Raw genomic sequence first — 19,262 nt, 5'->3', positions numbered from 1 at the left:
CAGGGTTCGTACAGAGTCTTGAATTCTTGAAAAAGTCTGAAAAATTTGCAAACCAGTTTTCCAGACCAAAAAAAAGTCTAGAAAATAATGGTAAAGTCTGGAAAAATGGTAAAAAGTCTGGAGAATTTTTTGGTTTGAAAAAACTGAAACAAGTGCTTTATTAGAATTTTTCTGGTAGTCAAATCTTATTCAAAATTTCGTCTTTGGTGAAAACATTCAATCACAGACTGAGAAGTCTCAGAGCTCTCTTATGCCAGCACTGCATCATGGTTACTTTATGTGGCAGTGCATCATGGGACAAACTATAAATTAATACGAAACTTGGGTCTGGAAAAGAAATTAGCATTTTGGAAAAAGTCTGGAAAAAGTCTTTAATTTTGCAACCAAAAATCTGTGCGAACCCTGTAAGCAGTTTGACTCCCCATAGTACACAGCACAGGGTACATCTATTACCAGATGGTCACACATCCAGGTATTTAAAACCCATCCAACAGGCTTGACTTTGGTTTACAAACTGAAATTGGTGTTTCCCCTTGGGCAACCTGTACACTGTCACATGAAAACGAGGCAGTGTGTACCAGCCAGTCCAACATGGTGTCCAAAAGCTAAAATCATACATGGCTTCACAAACAATACCCTAGGGACATCCCATGAGAGTGACATGATCAGGATCATAATAACTTGTTTTATTACCGATATTCATTCAAAATGTATTTGAACATCAACTTTTGTCAGCCTGCTATAATTAAAAAATAATAATGTGATTATGTTGGCGGTTTGTGGCAATCAAATTTGGTGAAATACATGTACATGTATTTTGAATGAATTTATAATTTTCCATATTGTGGATTCTCTTTTATCCAGATGCTTTCCCTCTTCCTAAGAATTTAGAGGAATCCTCATTTGACTGCAATGTGATTTAGCTATGGTTTTGAAAGTACAAAATTGAGTATAGTCAGTACAGTGTTTTGGTCACCTTTCAGTTGACTGCTTATGTTTACAGGAAGTTGATTCTGTACGGGGTGGAGTTCCCAAATTGCTGCAGGATCTATCATCAATGATCAACAACTCATCTCTTAGTGATGTCATCATAAAACTGCAAGGTGGACTTGAGATGGTAGCACACAGCTTTATTCTAGCAATGAGATCCAAGACCCTTGCCCAGGTAATGTAAAACAAATCTTTCAAATAAAGCGTAGCATGTATTGTTATAATTGTAATAATTAACTGAGTGAAGCTCATTTGGCAACCAAACATTTGGCACCAGTCTTTCTCCTCTATTCATCCAATTTGGCGAACTGGAAAAAATCTCGTTGGCGAGTGGCTAAAGTGAGTGCAAATAACTAGGAATTCATAAAATATCAACGTCCAAAAGGAGCAGAAAAGTACATTGTACAGCAAAAGGTTCCTTGATATTCTAGTTGTTTAAATTGAAACGGATTGAACAGAAACAGTGTGAATCTCAGTGTAATTTACTGCAAAAGTAGGTGTCGATTATGTAAAGAGTAGCCGATGGAATTCGCTGGTTGCCGGCTTCTAATGAAACCTCTGATAAGGGGTAAAAAAAAAACCTTGTCTGAGCATCCATGATAAGAAAATTTTATTGTCCGCTGGACAAGCACCCGCTCAGTTGATAAACCCATTTCTGTGTAAAAAGGGTCAGGTCGCACTAGTGCAAAAAGTTGTGTATTATTTACAAAAAAATCTGTCATCATAATAGTGTTTGGTTCATTAATTTTGGGCTCTACTGTAGTGCGACCATTCTCTCCAACATTTTAAAAATGAGCAAAATGCACCAAATGTTCAAAGATGCCGCCACTTAAAATTGGCGAGCTCTAGACCTCCCCAAAATGTGACAAAATGTCAAAAAAGCTTTTAAGATTTCAACCAAAAGCACAGTAAAACAGTCTTTTCTAGTAAATTGGCACCATTCTGTGTAACAAGATGGATCTTTTTTGGCTAATACAAGATCCAGCCCTTTCTATCTGTCCTTTGGGCAAAATAGTAACATCGGACAACCAGACAGGCCATCAGTGAACGAGTTTAACAGCCAAATCTAGACCTTCAGCTCACCATACTCGTACAGCCACTGTACAGGCCTGTACAGTCCACTCGTACAGGCCTATTCTTGGATAAGGATTATAAGCCAGAGGTCCCGTCTCACAAATACCGTAAACACCGGTGTATAAGCCGCACCTTTTTGCTCAAAATTTTCGGATCAAATCGAGGATGCGGCTTATCTGCGAGAACCTCTAGACACATGCCGTAAATTTGCATAAGTTAACACGTTTAGCGAAAATTCTTAAGTCTGTGTAGACCTGTGCAGCAAATTAATAAGAACTTCATAAAACAATACCACATTGACACATTGATCATTGCTTTTGCGAGTTTGGTGGCTCCTAAAAGAGCTGTTTTTGTTTGAGCTTACACAATGATTAAGCCTTCTTCGTTAAAAGATCTTTTAACCGGTTTAACATTGCCTTTCTTGAGCAGGTGAACTTCACTCGGCAGGGAATCTCCATTCCACCACAAAGTTGTTTACAATGTTGACACATCGACAGAAATCGATCCACCACGAGCGAGAATGCCTAGTTACTAAGCTAAAACGAACCGAAACGTTCATCAGGTGTTGTTGCATGTAAATTCTAATGAGAAATGGACAGGAATGAAAAATACTGGATTAAAAATGCCAGAGAAAGATCGAATTTATGTCCTAGTCGGATTTTCATACTATTAAAAAGTCAAAAATTATAGGTAGGAGTTTTAGTATTCTCTGTTTTAAATGTTAGTGAGTTAATATGCGGGTTGACACGTGCAAGAAACTTGAAGAAACATTGCATTTACATGTAAGACATATTTGTCAAGACTCCACTTTTGATTTATTTTAATTTCTTTCAAAGTTTTTTTTTCCAAAATCTAAGTTGCTAAACTCAGGGTGTGGCTTATCTGCGAGTGTGGCTGATACGCCGGTGTTTACGGTAACTTCCATGTTCATTAGTTCCCTGTGGGACGTTAAAGAACCCACGAGAAGAGTAGGGGATGAAGTTCCCAGTGTTGTGGCTGTCCTCTGTGTGTATATGGGTGGTTGGGTATAGCAGGTCCACATCAGCTGAATAGCTGCCAAAACTTCAACCTGCTCAAACAAAATTAATAAACAACAAACAAACAAACAACCCTTGCCCAAGGATTTTCCGTGAAACATCATTGCCCGATTGCTTTCGGAGGTAAAAGGTGGTGACACGTTGTTTGACATGACCAAGTCTACTGTGTGACCCCAAATGTCCAAAATAGTGTTTTGCGGGAAAATGAAATGTTATCTCAACAAAGTCAATTTTGTCCTCCAGTGCGACACGGCCGTATTCTTTTATAGGCCTGTTGAACAATGATGGTTATGTATTTGAACTTCTGTTCTCTTAGTGCATCGTTAATGGCCTCATTTCCATTAGCTAGAATACAGAGAATCATTGGAATAATTAGCAACTATTCACCAAAGTGGAGGTGGCTAGTGGTGGATATTTACTGAGCCGCAAAGCGGCAAGGTAAATATCCACCATTAGCCACCGACACTGAGGTGAATAGTTATTTTAGTATATACTAAAACAGTGAGATAATATAGCACAAAAAGATGATTTTAACTCATTTATTCCTGCAAAGATTACAACATGTTCGGGCCCAAATTCCACATGAATTGCTCAGAGGTGAATAGCAAAGGATATCCGGAGTTTGAGCACTTTTAGTATATACTGGTACTAATGTTATTTATGTACCAGTAATATTTTGTGTGTTGGTTGCTTACAGCTGTTGACAGAGCAGAAAGCTCTTTGTGAGGAGACAGCATACAGAAAACCATGGACAGGTCACGTTTGTTTGCAGTTTGATGATGTGCGGCAATCTGTATTTGAACCTGTGTTAAGGCACATGTACACTGGTGATGTCAGCATCCCTAATGAGAATGAATTGGATGGCATTATGAAGTTAGCTGAAAGGTGAAAGTATTGCATTTAAATTAACTTTACTTAATCCTAAGAAACAAAACAGTAATATTTCTTCTGTGGAAGATATTCACTCTGTTATCTGTTCCATTTCTTTCAATTCCAGATTTAGACTGCCCTGTCTCCTGAAAGCATGCAAAGCAACTCAGGAAATGTCCACTGTCCTCTATGAGGGTGAAGATGATGATGGGATGGCTGACTTTGCAGCCACAAATTTGGACAAACTTGAAGAAAATCTTTGGCACAAAGATAATGAAGATGAACTAGATGACAATTTTCAAACCAATGAAAATCAAGATTTTGAAGATGATATTTTAAATGATGATGATATTGAGGAGATAATGATTTTTCAGACTCAGATGCTACGAAGAAAACAAAGTTTAGAGAGTGGAAATTTTAAGGAGGGGCATGAAAGGCTCACTCATAATGAAGGGTTATCACAAACAAGTGTAACCAGTAATAATTGTGGAGAAGAAGAGGCAGGAAATTCAGGTGAACTTTCATGCCGCTTAAAAGGGATTGAAATTTCTATTGGAGAAGATGGACTGTTACACAATTCAACCGAGGAGGGCAACATGTCACACCAGAAGAGTGAAAATGGGAACCAGTCACACAATTCTTACAAGAAAGACGCCCTTGTTAATCATCCTGCTGACAATGGCCATCTTTCGCTCGTCCCAATTGGAACAGTTGAATCATCACAAATTCTATCTGAGAAAGGAAAGACATCTCAAAAGCCCTATGCTTCTGCCAACTTATCACACCATAACATTGCAACAGAGACTGTGAAACATAACCCAGGTGAAGATTCGCATGGCATTTGTGGCCATGTTAAATTCAAGGAAATAGGTATTTTAAGTAAATTACATGGAACAGGAATTAGAAATGAGGAACAAAGGAAAATTGAGAAGCAAGTGTGTGGTGATGAGGACCTAAAAGCATTACCAGAATCTGAAACTGTAACATCTGCATTTAATGAAAAGCATCTTATGTTCATGTATGGTGATGATCATGTTTCTTCTCGTAGCAAAGGAACACAAAGGGAAACAACTCATAAAGAAGAGTGCTGTCCTATAAATGAGGGACTGTCCCAGAGAGAGGATCTAACTTGTATTGATAGCGAGTGGGAAGGCAACTCTAATTTGATCAATGAGTCAATAAATTTGTCAATTGAAGATCTCGAAGGGACGGATGGTGATAAAAATAGACTTGTCGAAGTGTATGAAATGCCAAAAGCTTTGTCTGACTGTCCATCTCTTGCAAATGAGGGGCATAGTCCAAGCCCCGACTTAACTCTTCTGGTAGGGGAGGAGAGGTTGGATGAAATGCATAGGTCCCCTCGGGAAGTAAATACACTTGAAGATGATGAAGTGGAAGAACCAGCTGTGGATGTTTCAATAACACTTATCAGTGATAAGGATGATGATGATGAGGTTTGTTTTTCGCATTTTCTGCTTAATTGTTTGTAGTCTGCAAAGCAATGTTTTCAGCCAAGCTTTTCTTCTGCATTTGTAGGGAGCGTTGTTTGCTTTTTGTAACTTGCCTTCACAGAATACCTCTCTTATGTGATTAACTCTCCTGGGTTCTGTGATAAATCCATGGACTTTTTTGTTAGCTTGCTTACCATTTTCATTTCCTTTGGTGTTGAACTGATTATTAATAGCAGCCAAGTGTTATTTAAAAATCCCAGAAAAAAGAAGTTTCCATGTCGTTGGAATTACTCACCCTAAAGAGCCCACCTATTTCAAGGTATACCCCAAAATGTACTTAAATTAATGGTGTTGACACTAAGCTTTAGGCGTGCACATATTGTACTTGTATGTTCTTACAATGTAAGTGAGTATTCCAGCTTGTTGTGGTCTAACAAAAAGGAATCCTGTTTGCACATTGCAGTCTCCTTATTCTTAAAAGCTGATCATTAAGTTTGTTTCCAAGAGACAAAAGGAGGTGAGAAACACATTCCCGGTCGTAAGCCCTAAAACCCACTGACTGCAAATTTTATTTTTCCTCTATTGTATACGAGCAGTGCTTCCAAAGGACAGAATTTCTTCCCCTTATGAAGTGCAGGAAGATATTCATTTATAATGTAAACTAATTAATTGGCTATTTTTCTTTTTGTTTTTAGGCAAGTGATGTCTCTTCTCCAAAAACAAACCTTGCCATTGTGCTGGAAACACCTCGGATTTCAAGAAGCTTACATCAAAGGAAGTCTTCATCAACGAACACTTTTAGTGAAGAGAATGATGAGGATGGTGATGTTAGTTTTATTGGTTCCTCTCCTTCCAAGACACGCAAAAAATTGGAGGAGGAAGCCACTAAATATTTGTTTGAGTTAAAAGAACGAGTTATGCATGGCAAGGGCAAAAAACAAGGAAAAGCAAAGATCAAGAAAAATGGAAAACATACATCGCCATCAAAAAAGCAGTCGCCTCGTTGCAGACAGGAAAACGAGGGTGCAACGTCTCAGTCATTAAGTGATATTACGACTTCCCCAAGGGTATTTACTCCACAGGGTTCTTCGCCAGTGGGCCACTCCCCTCACTTGGGTGGTAACTCACCAATGTTAGAATCTCCAATTGATTTTGGAAAGTGTATTTCTCCTATATGGGAACAGGAACAGGAACAGGAGGGCTCTGCACCTGACTACTTTACAGCTAAGCAGTCTTCTCCTCAATCACCTGTTTTTGTTCAACTGGACTCGGCCATGCAGTCATCTGGAATTCAAAGGAAAGAAAAAGGTGACTGTGTAAGTCAACACATGGCTGACTTTGCTGGAGATGTTTGCAGAAATTCTTACATTGACTTTGCAAAAAGTGTGGGTCGTCAAGATTCTGTTGATGTTGAAGTGGTGGATAACTGTGCTGACGAAACTGAAGGAGATTTTGATAGATCATTGGCCATGTCTTTTCAGGATGTCATATCTCCCCCAGTCCCTTCGCCAGACTTCATATTTGTAGAACCCCTTTCGCACCCTGCTTCTCCTTCCCTGGCCACTTCTCCTCAAACATCAGTGGATCCTGTTGTTGCTTATTGTAAGTCCCCAGTGTCAGAGAGCATGTCGGGTGACTATCCACAGGCAAATTCGCCTATGTCCCCCTCAGTTTGTTCATTTAGCTCACATTATGCTGATACTAGTCTGAAAATTACCAAGGGAGAGTGCGTGAAGAAGCTGGAATTAAAACAGAGTGTAAATAACAAAGAAAGTGTTAAATTCGCAACTTTTGATCCAGACATACCTTTAATGGAGAGAATTAGGGCGGCTCGTAAAGCTGACCAAAACATTTGTCTTCTTACAAATGGTGAAGACAGCAGTGACAATAGCATTGATTCAGTTGTTGAAGAGTTTGAATGTTATGATGATGGTGGCTACAATGTTGACATAATGGAATTGAAGAACCTTGAAAATTGTGTGGAGGATTTGAACTTGGAAAGAAACTTGGAGAAGGAAGAAATATCTGATTCAAAAGTGACTAATCTTTCACATGATAATAAAGGTACAAAGAATGGTGTTAGAAAGATGATTCCAAATCATCAGAGAAAGGAGAAGTTCAGTAATGGTCACAAAAAAGTGAGCATCCCAAAGAAACAGGGACAAGAGATTGAAAGTCACTTACAAAAGCCACCAGGGCCAACAGTCAGTCAACCATTGACACCCATGCCTATGTACCATGAAATGGACACGCCCACATTAAAGGTACAGAGCACCGTATAAATTTTAAGGGTGATTACAAATTTTAAAAAAAAATTCAATTGGAATGTTAAGTTTTAAACTTTTTGCTAAGCCCACTAAAAAATGTCCCCTTTCAACCCATTAACTCCAGATCCTGAGAGTGAGATATATCGATTTTACTCTGGCAAACGCCAGACAACGTTTCTCTCTGAGTGGGGGCACTTCAAGTGTGAATGGGTTAAAAAGCTAGTTCAATTTTTCTAGACCAAAATACTTGTTCCTTCCGATTTTCCAATTTGTTTACTTATTTTCCAGAATGTCTCTCAAAAATTGGCATTCAATAGTTTTGCTTACCATTTCAGCAAAACAAGGCTCCACACGTTTATTTTTTGCTTTTAAAAAGAGCTTGATGGTATTAATAAACAGGGGTGTGTTAAAATTTTAAGTACATTGAGGTTTCTGTGGGTGCAAATTTAGAGTGGTGCGGGGCTTGCTAAACCAGAAAAGTTTTGAAGTGGAATGCTGGGTTTGAAGGCTGTTGTTATGAGAGGAGTAAACCGTACTGCAATCAAACTGCAATACTAGGCACTACTTTTTGCTTTATTATTGAAATAACCAAAGAAAAATGTCATTTTTGGTCTTCACTAGACCATGCTGGAAAATGGTAGGTTAACTGCATACAGCATAGCATCACAAAATGTGAATGATAAAAAGATTTTCTAGTTCCTAGAAATCATTGAAATCCAGTGGAGAGTTACCCCTGATTATAGGAAATTAACGCTTGTGTCAATAAGCACGATTTGTTTAATATTGAACGGAAATTTGCTTATTGCTGTCATTGTAACATTAATTGGCTGTAGAACTTCAAAATGCAAACAATGATCGTGCAATTGTCCCTAGACGTATCCGCTAAGCGGAGGAATCTGGTCACTTTGAGCGTTCTTCAGTGTCCATGATACCGAAATGCAAGCAAACGGACAGAAAATGCGTTTCAAGTACAGTAAACGATTCACTAATGTGAAAGATTGATGCGAAATAAAGTGCGCGAATAAAATCTGTTTGACTAGGTATCAAGAATGTCTGGAGTGTGTCTCAGATTTGGGGGGAAAATAATGGTAATTAAGATCGCGAAATTGAAGTACTACTGAATAGGCTAGTTTTGAATTGTGCAGCAACAAAAGAACAGAGTCGAGGTTCAGGGGAATAATTTGCATTTTCCTTTGTTTTGAAGAAAACAAAATGCTAATTATTCCCCTGAACCTCGACTCCGTTCTTTTGTTGCTGCACAATTCGAAACTTGCCTATTAACAGCGCTAAAATTAACGTTAACATAAATTAACACGACTTAAATTAACGCTGTCATCTGTTGTTGGTCTTTTTTGTACAGAATGAGCTGCACAACTTTGGAGTACGTCCTCTTCCCAAGAAAAAGATGATCTTAAAGCTGAAAGAAATTTATGATTATACTCATCAAGGTACAGTAAATTGTTAACAAATACTGACCTCAGCTGACAGTTTCTTCCCGTAAATCTGCATATTAAACCTCTCATTCTGATGGGGTTTTCCATTGACGAGTACTGTAAAAATTATCTGGTATTAAACTGAGTAAAATCTGTAAATGACCATCTTAGAAGGCAAAGGATTAAATTAAGTCTTTTCTTTGGATTTGTATAATTTCTTTTTTTAATTCATTAAATTTTTGTTCTCACTGGTGTATGTACATGTATTGTTTGAGAAAGAAAAAATAGACTGCACTAAAAAAAGTTTATGAACTTCCATTTTGTGCAGAGCGCATTTCTCAAAGGAATGGCCCTTCCGAAGACAAAAATATGGTACATTTAGCTTCCTTTCATCTGATCTCTTTAACAGCGATTCCACCTTATCAGGAAAGTAAAAATGAACCAGTGTCACATCCTCCTGATTCCCTGACATCCACGAATGTGGATTCCCATGATGGTGAGGAACTTGAAGGCAGTGGAACAGCTAGCAGTGATGATAGGTCAGAGTTTGAACTAATATTTCAAAAACGGATGCGAGTGTTTTACCGAGGTTTCCAAACACGAGAAAACTGATGGATAAAACACGAAGCACGAGTTTTTGAAATGGCTTCTCAATCGGCGCCTAATTGCAAAAAAAGGAAATAAAAGAACAAAAGAAAGCAAAAATCACATAAGCATGTGATTTTTGCTTTCTTTTGCTTAATCAGCGCACAGTTTGTGATGATAATGTCCTTGTTTTTCACAACTGAAGCTTGTTTATTTCAAGTAGCCACAATTTGCATTCAGTGGCGTCCATCTAGTTCCGAAACATGGACGGGTTAGCTGAGGATGAATTTTGCCGGTTTCGACGGCCCAAAAGTGTGCAAGAAGTATATTTTTGCTTGTACAGTCCAAACCTAAAAGGGGGCAAACAATAGAAGTAATAAAGTTTTGTTTAAGTTGTGTATTGCTTTTTCTAATTGATTTCCAAACACACGTGTTTGGATATCCAAACACGCTGTTTTTTACCGCGGTAGCAAGGTGCATCCATGTGACCTAAATGCGGGCACGTAATTGGTTTATCACTTGATGAATTATAAATGAGTTTGAGAAGGAACGGGTAGTTAATATTTCAATTAAAGTTTAATATTGATTTTAATCTAGCACCACCATCCTTTTGTAGATACAGAAGTTGTTCTTCTTATTCAAGCCACAGAGCATGACAACTGCAGTTATTGTAATAATAGTACTGGTACTTGCAAATGACTTTAATAAAGATAAACTATTTAAAAGTGCATGTAAAAACATAGGCAGCCCAAGCTCGTGTCACTACAGACAGCCGTTGAGAATTTAAACGCGTTATAAGACTTTGTATGGGAAATCAAATACCGTCGATTATAAAGCCTAAAAAATGCTCAATTTAACTTTCATTCAATAAAGTGAATAAAAATGACTCACCTCTGGTGTATTCTTGTGCCTTTTGGAGGTTATTACACCGTTTCGGGAATTCTGTGTTTTCAGTGTTTTCAATGTTCTAAGACGAAGTCAAGGCTGCACACTACGATTCCGACCGTTGTCAGCTCAGAGGCGGTTTGCGACTCGAAAATCCATCCCAGCCAAGATTTTTTCACGCAAAGCTAAAGCCACATCATTTGCGAACCTCCGAGAATGTTTCGTCGTTAAAAAACCCCACGCACTTGGCTGGAAATGAGCATTTTCTGCTTCGATTTCCACGATAGCTAATGAATTTAACTGCTTATGATCACCGACGAGGACACGGAGCTTGGGTCCGAGGTCAAATCAACTCCACCCGATGAGGTATTACAACACTTACCCCATCCCCACCGCGGCTTATCGTAACAGCTCCATGGTTACGAGAAGCCGCTGTGGGGATGGGGTAAGTGTTGTAATGACTTTACCTCATCGGGTGGAGTTAATTTGACCTCGGACCCAAGCTCCGTGTCTTCACGGGTCATCAGTTGCAGTTAAATTCATCAGCTATCGTGGAAATCGAAGCAGAAAATACTCATTTCCAGCCAAGTGTGTGGGGTTTTTTTACGATGAAACATTCACGGAGGTTCGCAAATGATGTGGCTTTAGCTTTGCGTGAAAAAATCTTGGCTGGGATGGATTTTCGAGTCGCAAACCGCCTCTGAGCTGACAACGGTCGGAATTGTAGTGTGCAGCCTTGACTTCGTCTTAGAACATTGAAAACACTGAAAACACAGAATTCCCGAAACGGTGTAATAAGCTCCAAAAGGCACAAGAATACACCAGAGGCGAGTCATTTTTATTCACTTTATTGAATGAAAGTTAAATTGAGCATTTTTTAGGCTTTATAATCGACGGTATTTGATTTCCCATACAAAGTCTTATAACGCGTTTAAATTCTCAACGGCTGTCTGTAGTGACGCGAGCTTGGGCTGCCTATGGTAAAAATACGGCTTTCGCGGACACACGTAAACCAGTGGCCATCTACGAAATCAGCAACCTCAACGGTAACACTGAACCCCGATTTGTTGCTTCCAATGATCTGAGCACCTGGTAGAAGATAAGTAATTTGATAGTTTAGTTTTTTTACAATTAACGAAAAACGTTGGCATATTGTGTTTCAGTGGTGAGGGGGATACAGAGTTTGGAGACTGCACTATTATGATTGAAGACGAGGCTGTTACCGCCTCACAACAGGTAGGAAACATTGGTTTGGAAATTCGCTGTGATCTTAATGAGCAGGATTACGAAGAAATTCACTCATTTCAAGTTAGGTTCACCTTGTATGGAAACCGTAGTCTACAAAATCACAAACAAATGTTGCACTCTAAGATTTCAATCAATTAGCTTATAGGACCAGCAAGTTCTAACTTAGACTATAGCGTAATATAATAATCATTTTACCTCCAGAGCATCCTAAGAAAAGAGTCGCTTCAAGTAGATAAAATAATGCTTTCCTTTTCTGCCGTTTCTTTCTTTAAACTTTTCAACAATGAACAACCTTCACAGTACAAATTATTGGCCAAAACGAAAATTACTTGGAACACGAGTTTGTTAAGCACTGGCTGAACTTTTTAAAATATAATCAGCCCAAATAGTGACCCCACAAAAGAGAAAGACATTCCACTGGTTTTCACTTCTGTAATTGCATATGTCAGCATTAGTCAGTCATCAGGAAATCAAGATCCTTCTTCCATTAAGTTCTCCATCGATCCCTGCAGGAACCTTTCATCAAATTAACTTTGCTTGTAATTCACTTCATTTGATTGACATTGTAAACAATTTTCATTTGTAAAAATCATTTGTTCCTAATAAACAAATGGAAAGAGGAATTACCAGCCAAAGGAGCATATATAGGAACCGCGAATGCTTGTTTCATAATCCGGCACAGCACAAATAGAGATCTTTAGATTGTAAAGACGAGGACGACTACGAGTACGATATTTTCTCAAAGAACAAGTGTGAGCGCGCGCAAACCAGCGTCATTTTGGCGGGAAAAACGTGATACGGTCGTCTTTTTAGTACGAGGTTTTGCAAACATGTTGTGTCAAAACAAGTCAACAACAGGGTAGCAGTTTTGGCATTTTTCGATCAGCAAAAAGGCTCAGTTACCAGCAAGAAGAATAACTGAACAACCTACACTGCTAACGAAGAGTAAGATTAATCGTTCGGGTTATAATTTTTCTAAGTCTTTTCGCTAAAAACGGGCAGTCAAATAGGCCATTTCCGAGTTCATGTCTGCCTTCTCTTCAAAACGAGTCTTAAGTGCGAAGTATTTGTGATGGTAATTAGTTCTACTTTACATATGAATGAAAACTAATTATCATAACAAAAACTTCGCACTTAGACTCGCTTTGAAGAGGAGGCAGACATGAACTCGGAAATGGCCTATTTCGTACTCGTTCTCGTCCTCGTCCTAGAATCTAAAGGTTCCTATTATGAATCCCACTGTTACCCAACCGAAGGAGAGGATAAGTAGGGCTGCTGCATTAACAAGAGTTCTTCTCTTTTTATGGCTTTTGGTCCCTTTGCAGGTTAATAACTGGAACTTAAAAGAGAGACTTACAAGTTATATCCAAAGTAACCCTGAGATGTACAAAAAAATACTGAAGTTTCAGGTACTTTTGGCCTTTGCAAGTTGATATGTTTAAGGTAGACTGCTGAAGTCGCTTCCAAGTCAGTCGAGCATCCAGCTTTAGTCACGCAAGCGAGCCGAAAAGGCGAGGGGAGAATGGGGGAGAGAAGGCTCGACTGAGTTAGAAGGGACTGCTAGCAGTCTAATGTTTAAGGTTACATGACACATCAACTGTGATGTTTGAAGAGTTCGTAAGAAGGTCTTTCGGTTTGTTGTTGAAAAAAATGTTCTTGGCGGACACGATTTTGTTGTGCTGCACTTGGTCATTTTTCTGCTTCCTTTGCCAAATATGAGAGGCAAAAACAGTTTTGTAATGGCAATTTCCTGAACGTTCTACCAGCTGCTTGCATTGTCATTGGATTCTGATCAGTTTACTGTATTGTTAGCGTCTGTTTTGCTTGAAACATTCAGCGATAGCTAAGTTGTTGAGCAACGTTTTGATGACTCCTTGTCATCATTCTCAAGCTATTTCAATTATTAAGTCGATGAGATATGTATACATGAAAGGGGTATGAAAATGTCATGGTATGGGTTTAGGTAAAATAAAGCAAGTCTGTTGTCTTGTAAAGAGTTTGGCACGAACGGAATGTGATTGCATGGTTAAGTCTGGGTTGCATTTTCCTGATGTACAGCATCTTTTGCATCAAACAGTCCAGCTTTGTGCACCATTTCTTTGGAATAATAAACTGACCTTGTAAATTGGAAACATGCGGCCTATTGTCTTCTTTCAAGTATTTTATTCCCAATGGCAGAAGAGTATTTGTGTTCAGTGACGCATTGAAAGAAGCGCCAGCTAGGATGCGTACCTATAACACAACCTGCATGACACAGATTACGTTAGAATTCAAAGACAACGGAGTGCTGGTTGACATGGGAGCTTTGGCCTCCACCACTTTGATTTCGTCACTAATTGTCGTTCTTGTTGTTAACCCCGGTTGAACTGCTTATGGGTTAAGGTTAGGATTGGGAAGTATCAGAGTTTCCCTGAGTAACCATCTACCGGGTATAACAATTTTCATCTCAGTCATCCCTTCAGTGGCGAGAATGCACCGTTTCCGCAAATTCAGTCCTAGCAGTATAGCGAGACAATAATATTGTCACGTGAACTTAGTTGAATGGCCTGGCTGGTTTCCACGAGTCTCCCAGGTGCGAGTCCTGCCGAGAAGCGCTCGGATTTTTTCCGAGTATCCCTGAGTCACCATTGAAACCAATATCATCTCTCCAACAGGTTAACAAATACCATATCAGTCATTCATTTCATTACCGATATTTGGGCTGAGTGAGTTCGTTCTCCAATTCACCCAAAGGGTTTCTTCTCTCAGCACTCCATATAACGGCTCGAAATTGCGACCAATACAGTCGCATTTGCGACTAAAATATCCGGTGAAGTCGCAAATTTGCTACTTGTTTCCAACTTCGCTGTTTTGAAACAAAAGGGTTAGCAGTTGCCTCTTTGCGACTACGTTTGCTAAAATAAAGAAAGAAATGATAAAAATTGTTGTTTCTTACTGTGAATGTTTTTTCAATCTGAAGATAGCGTAATTGTAGCGTAATGTAGCTGCGATGTTTACGGGCACAACTCCATTCTTTCAATAATTTGCACACAAGTATTGCGGGCTCATATTTTGTTTTGCTAAACCGCTGACAACACAATGCAACGTGACGATTTTGCGACTAAACTTTGGGAAATTGCGACGAATTTTCCTATCTTGCCGCAAGATTGCGACTGGATTTTTCATTAATTTCGAACCCTGATATATCTCCCTTTCATCAACAGTCAGCATTGGAATTGGTCTGCTTGAATTCGATTTGATTTGTTGCGCAGTCTTCCAAATTCGTGGAGCATTTGTACTTGTGTGTCTTATTGTTCTTTTTGTTATGTTTTAATTGTTTATTAGCCGTTGGAGTTGGTTTCCCTTCATCAAAATTTGAAAGCAGATGGCATCAACTGCGGTCTGGCAAAGCTGGTAGATTTTCTTGATGAGCAGGTAACAGCTGTAACTTTCAGTCATGTGTCTCCATTAACTACTACGGTTTCTCAAATATTTGCAAACCACTGGTTTCCATTGACTCCCTTGTCATATATGGTGCAGGTGATTTTGTGATGTACTGTAATCAAAAGGAGTACCAACAATCAATAGTGTGATACTAAAGAGATCGGGTTTTACAATATCCAAAGATGATTGGAATCAGTAGAGGCTTATTTCACTTACCATCTGGCATCTCAAAAATGAAATTGTTTTATTGTACATGTACTTTATTCTAAAGAAATCAATTGTCAAACACTCGGTCAAGTCCAAAGTACTAATCAACTTTGGCAGCCCTTTAGCAAGAAATAATTCATAGCATACAAGACCTACAAATTCTTGAAGAAACTGCTGGTTTTGTGACTTCCAGAATTAAGTGTATCCTCTAAGCCAAATACATTTAAGATAATGAGTAAAATGAAATATCTAGTGAAAATATCTCGTTAACTATTCTTTCATTTTTGGAATTAGTAAAGTAAGCATAAAATACAGATTAAGCGGAAGTGCTTCATTTTTCTGCTCTTTAACTGGGAAACCCTTTTTGCTTTCAGTGTATCACTTTCACAACTGCTGGTTCAAGAACACGGGTGCAGAAAAGGCGGGGAAGAAAAAAGAAGAATAAATCATAATGAGATACAAAATTAGATACAAATTAGATACAAAAAAGGAATGAGAAAAATGTAAATTATCTTGGAATTAAAATGTATTATTTTACCTGTTTGCCTTTGCTTAAGGTAATTCCCTTGAAAATGACGTAATATCCAGATTTCTGTCAAACTTGAAACAATTGATATTCATGCAATGGACATTAAAAAAATGCAGTAAAAAGATGGAGTCCCCGTTCTCGTTTTCGCGCTGCGTGCCCTTTATTTTGTGTTTTTACCGAATTACGCGAGAAGCGTTCGAAACTTGATCAACCGGAAAAATTGTAGTTATATGGCAAAAGCTACTGCATACTACTGAAATCGTGAACCTACTTGTTTGTCCCGGCCAAAATCTTTCAGTAAAGTGATTTCAAATCGCTCGATCTTACAAAAAAAAAAGTAAGCAAATTGGATCGCTACATCATCAACTCACACTCAGTATCTGGCTCCAAATGCAGTTTTCACATCACTTATAGACAAATACTACAACTTCTACTATCCAACTTTTTCTCCTCCTTAAAATATGTTTTCCTTGTACCTATTGCGAGTACATGAAACCATTAAAAAGAGGGGGTCACCGTGCTCGTTCAGGAGAAAATCGCCATTCCTTTACAGATTAGGCTTGGCGTCAGTGAAAATCCGCCATTTTATCAATGTGCGCGAGCTAGTGCGCGCGCCAATGACGCAAGAAATTATGCGCAGCCGGGTTGGGCAATGCAAAACCAGGGAAGCACCCAATCTCGACCCCAGAGGTCTTCTCTTGACCGAGAGAGAGAAGAGCTCTGGGAAACCCTGAACAAAGTGTCCACTTATTGGCTTTCGTGAAGAACAATCAAAAGCGTCTCTAATTGGTGCATTCATGTTCGCACGAAGAGTGAGCAGGCGATGTAAGGTTCAAATAGCCAATTTTTGGCTATAAGAACCCTACAGCGCATGTTCTCCTACACAGAGTTTCCCAGAGCCTTGGGTCGATCCAAATCTCTGCTGACGAGAATGGGAAGCACCTTTAATCAGAAACGCTCATATATTATTATTATTATCTCGCAGTATAAAACTTTGGAATGCTGTCCACATTATGAGTAGTATAGGGCGCATAACGTAACCTACACCACTTGAGAAGCTACAATTAGAAGTAAAAAAATCAGGTACGGAACCTAGTACAATTCTAATATACATAATGATATGAATCTCTCTACTTAGAGAGCCAATTCAGAATATTATTAAATTCTATACTCTGTAAAACCTGCGCAAAAATATGATGATATCATTATCTCTACTAAAAGCCTATTTAGAAAATTATTCAGTCTTATACACTCGTTATCTCTCATAAACCTACACGAGGCCATCATAATTTGGTTATCTCTACTAAAAGCCTATTTAGAATCATATCAAACTCTTATCCACTATAAAAACTGCGTAGAAAATAATTAAAATACAGGTTTTGCGACAACCCTTGTGTTTCTGGATTTCAGAAGAAAAAAGAAAACCTGAAGTCTAGTGTCCTTATCGCCCTAACTAAGTATTTATCTTAAATGTTCTGGCAATGTTCAAAGTGTTTGAGATGACCGACTTCTGCATCCGCTCGAGTACACCCCGCGCTCTCGCTCCTATTAGCTTCCTCACCGACTTCTCTAGGTGTTTAGAATAACCACCCAATACGTCAATTATTATGTTGTACTGTTCAACCCTGTAACCATGCATTGTATCTCTGCTTCAGCTCCCACATCATGGGACCATACTTGAGCGTCTTTTCCTCATCTTTCTTGGCTCTACTCTCAATCCAAGGGCAGCTCATTTCAATTGTGTAAACTTCTTTCCTCTCGTGGCTGACAAGACGCGCGTCTATCCGATTTGCTCTTACTTCGTTGTGCTCTGCATAGATGGGAATATCCCAAAACGCTTCACTCGTGGTGTTCTGGTAGGCTGGTTTTGGCATCGCCGGTGAGTACCATGGTGGAACCTCTTCTATCAACTCATGCTCTCGGAGGAGCTCAAAAAACAGAATCTTCAAGGCTGCATTATGCCTGTATAGGTACTTGGTTTGTGCCAGGGAGGAACATCCAGCCAGTACATGTGCAACGCTCTCAGCTACCTTCCCACATAACCTGCATAGGACTTCACCGTCGGTGGAGGTTTGCGTCTTTTCCTTTGTGTAGAGCTTCGTAGGTAACAACTGCTCATATAGCTCATACATGCCCGCGATGGTATATGTAGGGCATGTAGCCCAACCTTTTAGCCATGCAAAGCAGCTGGTTATGCTTAGGCTATCAGGTTTTAGGCTATTAGGTTTTAGTATCTAGATCTAGTTTTGTCGGGCCTATTGCACCAGTCCGGATCGGCGATTCTTTCGTTAATCAAGTTAACAAATCCCGCTTACTTGGCACTGTGGTGGACAATAAGCTGAGCTGGACACCTCACTTGATGGATCTAAGGAAGCGCTTTGCCATAAAGTTAGCCTTGCTAAAGAGGTGCAAATTCTTCCCTAAGAATGTTTTAGAAGCATTTTATCTTACTGTAATTCTACCGACTGTCACCTATGAGTTACCTTTGTGGGGATGCTGTAGTAATAAGGAACTGTTTAATTCAGTAGAAAAGCTACACAGTACAGCTGCGAAGATAATTTTTAATTTAGGATCAGACACCCCGCATACAGAGGCCTTAAAGATAGCGAATTGGCATCCACTCTGCTACAAATATAAGATTGCATTAGTAAAACTGATACACAAGGCTCACTGGGAAATCTGCTTTTGCCATTATGTGACAATATAATCTGTAGACGAACATCGAAATATCCGTCTAAGACACCTGACTCTGTCTGTGTACCTCGCTTCAACTCAAGATTTGTCCATTTTTCGATTAGATATAGAGGTGCGGCTCTATGGAATAACACCTTGGCCAACGATCATTCAATTGTAAACGCGAGTTGTAAAACTTTGTCAACCAAGTTGAAAGATAATGCAAGTTTCTTAAATTTTAATTTTTATGCTACGTCAATTTCTACTACAGATTTTGGTGACCGTGATTATGTATACTTTTAATTGACATGTATCTTACATATACAATCGTAATTGCCATTTAGTTTTAGCTCTCTTACACCATAGGGATTTTTAGTTTAGGCGTATAATAGTATGTAATTTAAGGGAATCTTATCTTATTTGTAAACACACGACCCCATAAGCTTACAGCTTTAAACATTATCGTGTTTAAATAAAGGTATATCTATCTATCTATCTATCTATCTATCTATCTATCTATCTATCTATCTATCTATCTATCTATCTATCTATCTATCTATCTATCTATCTATCTATCTATCATCGTCCCA

At 38.9% G+C, this 19,262-nt stretch overlaps 1 protein-coding gene across 1 annotated transcript; it reads left to right on the top strand.

Annotated features, from left to right (window-relative positions):
• Positions 1-983: 983 nt before the first annotated feature.
• On the top strand, positions 984-16,007 carry LOC137999495 (uncharacterized). Its single transcript, XM_068845265.1, has 10 exons — positions 984-1,165; positions 3,799-3,986; positions 4,099-5,425; positions 6,118-7,686; positions 9,050-9,137; positions 9,532-9,661; positions 11,756-11,828; positions 13,166-13,249; positions 15,165-15,254; positions 15,845-16,007. Exons 1-10 carry the CDS (start codon positions 1,058-1,060, stop codon positions 15,920-15,922), a joined length of 3,735 nt encoding a protein of 1,244 aa, XP_068701366.1. The 5' UTR covers positions 984-1,057; the 3' UTR covers positions 15,923-16,007.
• The last annotated feature ends 3,255 nt before the right edge of the window (positions 16,008-19,262 follow it).

Source organism: Montipora foliosa, chromosome 4 (assembly GCF_036669935.1).
Source record: "Montipora foliosa isolate CH-2021 chromosome 4, ASM3666993v2, whole genome shotgun sequence".
NCBI lineage: Eukaryota > Metazoa > Cnidaria > Anthozoa > Scleractinia > Acroporidae > Montipora > Montipora foliosa.
This window is presented reverse-complemented; position numbering and strand designations above follow the sequence as displayed.

Coding starts and splice junctions, on each gene's coding strand:
- LOC137999495 (XM_068845265.1), top strand. CDS start 1,058: ATGATCAACAACTCATCTCTTAGTGATGTCATCATAAAACTGCAAGGT. Junction 11,829..13,165: donor CTGTTACCGCCTCACAACAG/GTAGGAAACATT, acceptor GTCCCTTTGCAG/GTTAATAACTGGAACTTAAA. Junction 13,250..15,164: donor AAAAAATACTGAAGTTTCAG/GTACTTTTGGCC, acceptor ATTGTTTATTAG/CCGTTGGAGTTGGTTTCCCT.